The sequence below is a fragment of the Cyprinodon tularosa genome, unplaced genomic scaffold, assembly GCF_016077235.1.
Source record: "Cyprinodon tularosa strain WSP-4 unplaced genomic scaffold, ASM1607723v1 ctg201, whole genome shotgun sequence".
NCBI lineage: Eukaryota > Metazoa > Chordata > Actinopteri > Cyprinodontiformes > Cyprinodontidae > Cyprinodon > Cyprinodon tularosa.
The window spans coordinates 412,482-422,363 of record NW_024038739.1 but is presented as its reverse complement, the minus strand read 5'-3'; the positions used below and the strand labels follow the sequence as shown (position 1 = coordinate 422,363).

The 9,882-nt window shown below is 37.9% G+C and overlaps 1 protein-coding gene across 1 annotated transcript; it reads left to right on the top strand.

The window, feature by feature from the left end:
* Positions 1-290: 290 nt before the first annotated feature.
* Positions 291-5,762, top strand: LOC119783263 (myeloid-associated differentiation marker-like protein 2). The gene is made up of 3 exons (XM_038284690.1): positions 291-528; positions 2,383-2,743; positions 4,598-5,762. Exons 2-3 carry the CDS (start codon positions 2,463-2,465, stop codon positions 5,247-5,249), a joined length of 933 nt encoding a protein of 310 aa, XP_038140618.1. The 5' UTR covers positions 291-528; positions 2,383-2,462; the 3' UTR covers positions 5,250-5,762.
* Positions 5,763-9,882: the final 4,120 nt, after the last annotated feature.

Here is a 9,882-nt window from a genome sequence, read left to right as displayed (position 1 = left end):
GGATGTTGCTTTTCCTCCACATTTGGCATGTAGATCAACACATTTCCATCTAATCCGTGCAAAGATTCAGAGCACCTTCTTCCATGTTTGTGGTTTCACCCAAATGTTTTATCACTGAATCTGAATGAAATATGTGGACGTTTGTGCTTAGAGTGACAATGTTCCCTGCATGTGATCGGCTAATAACTCAGAGGCTCTGTGATGTGTCTGCATTCCCCAACTCCACACCCAACCACATGACCCTCCACCTCTTCACTCAGTGACAGCCCATCCCCAAATAACTTTCATTTTGCTCTGACTGACCAGTAGCACCCCCCCTCCTACATCAGAGCACAGGCAGGAGAAAGTGTGTGAGAAGAAGTGTGTCTCAGCGAAAGTAAAAAGATGAGAGGTTGTTTTTTGTTTTGTCCAGTAAGGTTTACTTTTCTAAGCTGAGCTTCAGGTCTGGATCAGTCGCTGATGGGGACCTGTGGAGGAATTTAAAAATGTCATACTTCCTGTGATTGAGGAGGATCGGTCAGCAGAGAGGTGAGTGTCCCACTGCCGACCCTGATTAGGCTCTGACGGGAGATCTCAGATATGCTTTGGTGTACTCACTGACACACTCTGATTCATCAACACAGAAATAACGCTTTACATCCCAGGTGTTGGAATATTAGAACAAGCTGAAGTTCTGAGATTAAACTGAAAATGTAAATGTGGACACCCTTAAATTAATACCATGTTGTATGACCTTTATATCCATGGATCTTCTCGGGTACAGTTCTCCCATCTGCAGCAATCAGTCTCAATAATCTGAAGTTAGGTGCACAATTAGGATTTTTCTTACAACTTTTTCAACTGAAGCTGCAGATTGTAGAAAAATTACAAAGGATGAGAATGTCATTGTGTGAGTTTGGAGAAGGATTGTTAAAAATCCCCATCATATAGCATGGCAGAAAATTTATGTTAAAAACTGGAATAAGAAAGTCTATTTCTTTTTAATGAATGACTATAGAAATTGATTCAAGATGTCTAATAAGCTGCAAGGAACTGTACGTTGCTAGAACTTGTTATATTCTAAATGAAAAGATAGACATTTATATCTCTGGGTGATAGAGGAACATTTATCTCTCTAGAAAAACCCAACACATCCAGCAAAGGATCAAATATCCCCAAACCATGTGGAAGAGAGTGTGATGGCCGGATGAGACCTCATGGGCTCCGAAGTTTAGTTTTTGGAACTGAGGTTGCTTTATTACAATTTGGCTCAAAGTTTGATTTTTTTAGCTGGAAAGCTGGAGAGAAAAGCAACCATAATATTATCCAAGTGGGGTTAGTGGAGAAGAGGAGGTGTCCTCCTTTCAATCTGGGGACCTTTTGCCCAGACAGACTAAACACGCACGATTCTGATAGACTCACATCAGAAAATGTTTGTTAAATTGAAATAGAAATGTCTTTTTTTATAGTAGCTTAAGATTCATTGTATGTGGACTGTATCAAACAATGTTTTTAATGCTGGTAAAGATTCTCAGTCATCCATATCATAGTCATTCCAGTCACCCAGGCCAACAATTTCCCCTAACGACCCCCTTCAGAGGCATAGGCCAGTATTGGGTATTGCAGGCTACCAAAAAACCCAAACGACTCCCCATTCCAAAGAGATGGACTCATTCTTCTGGTTCAATTTGCATGTTTTCTAAGCAAAAACATGACTTTGTTTTGGGCTACTCTATAAAGCTTTGAACTCAACGCTAACTCTGACATTTTGAGTTGAAAAAGCTTCCTGAATGGGAAGCGAAACATCTTCAAACTTGGAAACAAAGTCCAGTAGATTGTTTTTAGGAAATATTTTTAATGTTTTGTCAAGATTTGTTTTACTTTCTACAGACCGTATTTATTACTTTACTGTATTAATGTGTAAATAGATTTAAGGTTGGACGTGTTTCTGCTCCTTAGGAGCCTTCTTTCTTCTCCTCTTTAAAAGCACCTTTGATCTTCTCAGGCATTTAAAAAGACTAAGAGGAAAGTTTTTGTATTTGTTTGTTAAACCACCTGACCTCTCAATCATTGAAGCACCGAAAGGTTTCTAAGCTCAAGCGTTTGACCAGTGTTGTGTCAACAAACAGGTTATTTAGCAAGAAACAAATTAGAAATGGTATCTTTGTGCCCTTTAAGAGAAACCTAACCCGAAGAACTCCCACTTATTTCAACGGGTTCATAAAAAACAAGAATAATCCTTTATGCAACTGCTATATTTAAAATCTATCGGCCTTCTAGCTTAAACCCGTTCTTTATCAAACTCTTTATAAGAGAGAAAGCATAAAAGTCTTGGAAAGAGGTTTTTATTTTTTTGATTGCAAGAAGTTTTTATCCCAATCCCTCCATTTCTCTGCTTCACAGATGTCCTGAAGAAGAAAAAAGCTGAAATTAAAATCTGTTTCTGGACGTCCATCTTTCCATTGGTTAACTTGCTGTCAGCCATGGACTCCCAGGGGGGTCCGTACCTCAATAAGGGGGCTCTCTTGTCCCCCCTTGGGGCTGCCCGTCTCTGCCAGTTAGCTATGGGCTGTGCTGTGATCGCCATGGTGACCCACAGTGCAGGGTACAGTGGGTCACAGGGCATGTTCTGCATGGGGGCCTGGTGTTGCTGCTTCGCCATGACGGCGGCCGTGTTCTTCCTGGACGCCACTCGTCTCTACAGCTGCCTGCGGGTGTCCTGGGACAACCTGACGGTCACCTGGGCGGCCTGCGCCACGCTCATGTAGGTCACAGAAAACACTCCTCAACCAAACATCTCTGAGGTTTTACCTTGATACTGATTGAACTTTATCAATACTAAAATACACAGTAAAAATAATCCAGGTTCAATTTGATTTCATCTTTTTATTTCTGTATGATGATACAGACCCTATCATCATCATCATCCTCAAATTTTAGTTCTTAGATATATAACAAATGGAGAAGGATTCATTTTGAAATAAAAAAATGCAATTTCTCTCTTTATTTAGTCTCTAGATCAATTTAATTTTTTTTTTACAGTTTTGTTTGATGGTTTTCTTTGTTTTTTTGTAAAGGAAGCTGATTTCAAATTGTGATTAATAGCATGTGTCATGGATTTCTACATGTTTTATGATGTGTGAGGGGGGGGAAATGAGAATAAATCCCAGCAAGGTAAATGTTTTTTTACTGATGTGTCGGTAATATTTTAAAATGCTGCTGTAAAAATATAGAACACAGAGTCTGGAACCTTATGTTTTTTTTTTTTAATAAGGCCTGATAGTTTGGTTATCTGAATTTGGCTTTGAAGTGGAAAGCCTGGATCCTTTAGAATCTTTGTTTAGGGTAAATAATACAAAACAGAGAAAAAATATGACAAAGGTATTCTGCATGCCTTGGCCTCCACCCTTGCATGCCACCAAATCTCCACATTCCCCGCCACAGGTGGTTGGGCCCTGTGGAGGAAGCTTTGTAACGCTTTTTTTTAGGATCAGGCCAGCCAGGACACTGCCTGCCCCAGCATTGCTCCCGCAGGGTGCTGGATAAGTACAGCCTCTTCATTCATGGGTACCTTTCTGTTCTTATTGCGATCTAATGAGTACTTAAACATCATTAAACGAGGGGTGGGGGTGGGGGGGTAGGTCCTACGCTAGCTCTCAGAATATGGTTCTTAACCAAAAAATGATGATTGCTCCCCCTCGGGTCAGCGGTCAGTTACTTTTTCTGCCTCAAGAGAAGCGTTTATCAGTCCTAGCATCTCCCTCACAGATAAAGGTCTATCTCTTGATATATAATAGAGATGGAATGAAGCAGAATGATGTGTAGTGGTCCCTATGTCTTCCAGCAGCCCAAGCCTATAGCAGCATAAATAGCTCAGCATAACCTGTGTGTCTCTAACTATGAACTATATCAAGAAGGAAAGTTTAGGAAAAGGCGGTAAGGTGCTACCACTTGATATCCTACTTCATGAAGAGCTACCTTTACATATAAACGTTGCGAAAACAGTTTGGAAGCATTTCCCTTTCTTTTTCTTGCAAATTAAAATAATTTACCAGTAGGTACCAATAATCTCTTTTCTTTCATCATACTCACATAAATGCTGTTTTCTTCTTTGTTATCAAGAAATGTTGAACCTTTAGTGGTATATTGAATAAAATTATTTGACTGATTTATCCATTCAAAAGCCTAAAAACAGAACTAAAACCATTTTGTTCATATTTAATGGGTTTTATAAAGCTTGACTGGGTACATTTAAAAGACATCAATAAGTACAATAATTAAAACTGTGAAGAAGAAACAATATGGAAACTTACAAGAATATTATGCCTTTAAAAGTTCAGGCATTTTATGTACTATATATTGTTCTTCTATATAATATATTCATTATATCTTTATATATAATATATATAAAGTGTTATATTATATATAACACTTCTTTTTTTTAATGACACATAAAAATGATAATTGTCTGAAAAGACTCTATACAACATGGTGCATAGGTCTCCACTGTTTTACAGCTGAGTAAGACCTTTTTTCTTTTTTTAATAAAGTGAAATTGTAAGTGAAAGTGTAATGTTGGATCAAATAGATAAAGTTGTCTTTCTGTCTCCTTCTGCAGGTACGTCACAGCCTCTGTGGTTTACCCATTGTTCTTTGTCCGATCTGAGTGCCCATATGAAGGCTGTGAAGTCAGAGATTTCCGCATTGCCGTCACCGTCTGCTCCATCCTGGGAACTCTGGCCTACGGTGCCGAAGTGGCTCTGTGTCGGGCCAGACCAGGCCAGATTGTGGCGGGCTACATGGCCACCGTCCCTGGCCTTCTTAAAGTCGTCCAGGCCTTTGTTGCCTGCATCATATTTGGAGCTCTTGCCAACGGGAGCCAGTTTTCAAGCTATGCTGCCACAATCTACTGCGTGGTTGTCTACGCTTCTTGCTTTGCTCTCACTGCCTTGGTGGTGATAATGACAGTATGTAAACGCACTAAAACTGTGAGGTGCATGCCCTTTGAGCGCTTTGTGGTGGTGTGCACTTTCCTGGAGGTTTTGCTCTACCTAAGTGCTTCAGTGGTGTGGCCGGTTTTCTGCTTTGACACAAAGTACGGGTCTCCATGGAGACCATCATCATGTCCACAGGGCAAGTGTCCTTGGGACAGCAAAGTGGTGGTTGCTGTCTTCTCCTGTGTGAACTTTGGTCTATATCTGGCAGACCTGCTTTACTCACAGAGGATCCGATTTGGCTCATCACGTGTTCCTGCTCACTCACGGGTGTAGAACCACTTGTTTTAGAACTGTTTGTTTTAGAAAGTTGAGATATCTACACATATTATAAGGATAACGTACTTAAAGGTGGTACCAACTAAATGAGTTGGATTTAAACATCAATTATATGTCATATATTTAGAGAAAATTAATTAGCATTGTTTTTTTATTGTTAATTTTCTAAAATAATTTGAAACATAAAAAGGAGAACATATTAAAGTTCAATGAAAGGTAATTATTTGAATAACATTAAGGGTTTTATTGTAAGAGATTACAGATTTGTGAAACTTAATTTCTTTATATTTTTACCTTAATATATCCAGGCGTCCTGGTTACAGTATGTTTTAAAGTGACCTTCATCACAGTTTTTTTTTTTTAAGTTTTCTAATTGCCTTGCCAAGTTTTTATTTCTTTAGCATGTTCAGCTTGGTCCTTATCAAAGGCAGCATGATGTATTGTGTGTGCTTCAAAAAGTAGGAAAGTGGATAGTTATTTGGGTAAAATAAAGAAAAAGCCTGAACCTTAGAGATGTGTCATCCTTTAGCTGATAATACAAATTGAAAGGTGTTTAGAAATTAAATTGTTGCTACTAAAATACAGTTTTAAGAGTTAACTTTTAAATTTTGATTCAGCTAAAGAAATGGGAACACAAGGAATCTTTGTGGCAGGATGCTAAAAACTAACTAAAGGTTATTCTATTGTTACAACCAATTATTTTGTCTGTCTTTTTGGCCTAACTCAGAAAATCATGAGCAGAGAAAACCTGGAACTGCTCATGATATATATACATATATATATATAGCAGCTAAATGTAGATATATCCTTAGAGGAAAACTCGCCAAAAGCCTGGATTTACTATCACTATACCATCTGACCTAACTAAGTTGGAGAAGACATGCAGAGTGAAGTGGAAAAATAAACCCTAAAACAGCAATAGGAATGCTTATGGAATTCCTTTTGGAAAAATAAGGGGGGAAAAAACTCATTTAGTCATTGTTGAGTATTATGAGTGGAATTTTGAGGGAAAATACAAATTTTATTCATAATGGAATAAATCTTTAACATAATACAAAACAGAAAATATTTGTTCAGATAAACACTCTGTTAAACTTCCAACCACCAGGTAGGGTGACCAGATCTAAAAAAAAAAACAAATATGTGACAACAAGGATACTCATGAGGGACGATGTGAGACAAATGCTGTTTTTTCTTCACAAAAAGCTCACTAAGAATCACCTTTCACTGGCTTCACCCAGTTATAAACCATTCAGCCAAGTTTGTTTCTTGTATCTTGTAGGTATGGGAAAAAAAAAACAAATTCATTGGTAAAATGGACCAAAGCCGCTTTTTTTGTACCTGAATTGGTCAGAATTAACTAGTTTAAGTACAATATATATATATATATATATATATATATATATATATATATATATATATATATATATATATATATATATATATATATATTTTTTTTTTTTTTTTTTTTTTTTTTTTAAATGTAAATTATTTGACTAAAAATTGATAAAATTATGAAAAAAAAACATTGTGAAACACTGAGGAATTTTGGCATTTCTACTATTTGATTATAACTAAATGAATATAAAGTAGTTTTTATGCTGATAATAAGATCATATCTATTTCATATATAGTGTTTGCTGAAACACAAGGTAAACTCAAATTCAGAGAACTGATAAGGAATTTTTCCCATCTTAGACACACCCCACATAAGTGACATCCTATCTCTTTAAATAATCCCCTGACCCATTCCTAACCAAAGTTTTCACAGACCTTAAGGTACATAGAGCTAAATGCTCAATGTGCTGCACTATTTCTCAATGGAGTAACACTGAGTACTCTGACTTGTGATTTGAATGTTGAATAAAATAATTGATAGTAATATACGACATAAATTGTACATCTGGTCATGGCATCTGTGCTATTCCTGCCATCTGCAAACCCCACACCCAGCAATTTACAGGCTTCACCACAGCTGCCAAAAATAAACACAACCCATCTGCACTCATTCTGAAGCAGTGACACAGCATTTATAGGACGCCGCTGATGTTAAAGCTTCTCTGAGAGCTGTCCTTTCCTATTTATACCAAATAAATTTATACCAGTTTTAGAGAGAAAAGCCAATCCCACCATCTTTTTACCTACAGTTTAAACTATCATGTTTAAAGGCAAGATACGATTGTAATTTTACAGTGAGAACAAGGTCAGAGTGACTTAGTAATGTTTGCGTATTTACTCTCCAAACAAAAATCCCACATGCACTTTGGCCATTCAAATTTCCTTTATTTAAAATATAAAAAATGCAATTCCTTTGAAAATGCTGGGTCAATACAGAATAGGTGTGCTGCTCTGCTGAAGAAGCTAAACTAAAACAGACACTAGTAGTGGAAAAATATAATAGCAGAAGATCTTTAGAAAAACTCTTGAGGAAATACATTAAAAGAATAAATAAAACAAAACAGAAATATATCCATGTAACTTTAAGTGATGATGGACCAGCATAATAGCGTAAGAGAACATCACTAGCACATATAGCAAAACAGCACACAATGCTATATTAAAGTTATAGTGGAGGATTTTCACAAAGTTTTGAAAAGACCCACCCTCTCCATAAAAAAAAATGCACATGCACAACCCTGTACCCGCTCCCGAGAGGGGACGCTTATTAAACGCGTGAGAGAGCATGCACCAGCCCATTTCTCCACCTGCATGCTCTGTTAACAAGTTGCTGTTTGCATTGCTCATAAGCTTACTTTCCAAAAGAAGATTCACAATTTTCCACTATGTCAGACTCACCACCGTTAAGTGAAATTTGGGATGAGCCCGTAGGACAGCCTTATTTAAACATATCACCAAAATGATTGACAGTTACAGTAGGACAACCACTTATTTTGATGATCCACCCAGAAAAAGAACATCCTCCACTATATCTTTAAAGCATTAAACAAAATATGAACAAGAAAAAATGCACAAGTGGAAATCTTTGAACATCTGTTTAAAATTTGCTTATTCGTATTGCTTTAGCATAAAATAGCTAAGTCTGCCACTTTTTCCATTATCATATGTTTAGCATAAGCTAAAGTTCTTAAAAGGACCATGTTAACATTAAAGAGCAATTAATGTCTGTGCTAAATTAAGTAGTATGTTGGAACTGTTTAATATCAGGTGCTGTCCTAATAGCAGCTCATTTGTTTGCAAAAAATACCAAACTTTTTTTTTTTTTTGCTACAGTAGAATTAGGATCATAAGATAATATTACAGGCTTGGCTAAAACGCAGCTAAAGATCCATCCATCCATATTCCATCACGCTTATCCCAAAGAGGGGTCGCAAGTGGTGCTGGTGCCTATCTCCAGCTGTCTACAGGCTTGAGGCAGGGTACACCTATGACAGGACGCCAGACTACCGCACGGCAACACAGAGACTAGCAGGACAAGCAACCATTCACGCAAACACTCACACTTAAGGAGAATTTAGCAGCCATGTCAACAGTCATGTTTTTGGGCTGTGGGAAGAAGCCGGAGCACCTGGAGAGAACCGACGCATGCTCAGGGAGAACATGCAAACTCCATGAAGAAAGACCTGGAGCCGGGAATTGAACCCGAAACCTTCTTGCGCAGGGAGTAGGGCTCAAACGCAGAACCTCAGAATCAAAAGCTCTATGCCCTAACCACTAGGTCATTGCTCTCCTCTCCTTGTTCAACAGCTCATGCTCAGAATCAAAAAACAAACTAATCTTTTCTCCTTTTTCAGCCCTTCTTTTTGACTTTTGTAATCTCAGTTAATCTCGTGAATCTAATCTAGGATCAGCATTGCTATATCAAATCTGTTGATAATAATGAGAAGCACGTTCAGCCACTTAGTCAGCAATGAATCCAACACCAGCTGGCCGCTTTGTTTAAATCTGATTAAGACTGTAAAGGACGTCACTGTGTGATTCGGAGGTTTGCAACTTCACTCATTCTGCCAATTTTTGAAACAAATCAGTGTGAAAACGAGTGGCTAATATTTACCTAAAGCAATTAGAGAAAAAAATGATTCACAGAGAGTATCATCAGCACAGAGTCTGTCACTCTTAATTACTCCTTGATCCTCAGCAGACATCCTGCTTAGCAGCTGCTTCATGTTCACTCATTTTCCTCCCTTCTGGCCCCTGTCTTAAGCATAGCAGCAGAGTGACTCGTCAGACAAGGATGAGCTGTGACAGATGTCCATCATAACTGTCCCTTCTCGGTTTACCTACTGAGGGCCCATGGAACTACCATTGACGGCTGGTTTACGACTAATCCCTGATGTCGTATGTCTCTGAAGCTGTTTCCTCCCTGGAGTTCTTAGCTTTTGTTGGACAAATGTGTGGATTGTTGCTGGCATCTGAATCTTTTATCCAGTGGATGTAGGTTCATAGCAACATCACACACTTGAGTTTCTCTAGCAAGCGACTGTAAAACAGTCAAAATTTCTATTTATCAATAGACTCAAGGTCCATGTGGACATGAAAACAACACAGCTAAGAACCACAAAATATAAATTACATCTTTAATGTAATGATGTGTTAAAGGTCTGAGTTAAACAGATCATTCTAGATAGAAAGATAACACATTTTAGAAGGACAGTTTTCATGAGACAATACT

What these genes read in the sequence shown, in the direction of transcription:
- LOC119783263 (XM_038284690.1), top strand. Translation starts at nt 2,463, where the DNA reads ATGGACTCCCAGGGGGGTCCGTACCTCAATAAGGGGGCTCTCTTGTCC. An exon ending in GCGGCCTGCGCCACGCTCAT is followed by an intron (nt 2,744 to 4,597) that starts GTAGGTCACAGA and finishes CTCCTTCTGCAG; the next exon opens with GTACGTCACAGCCTCTGTGG.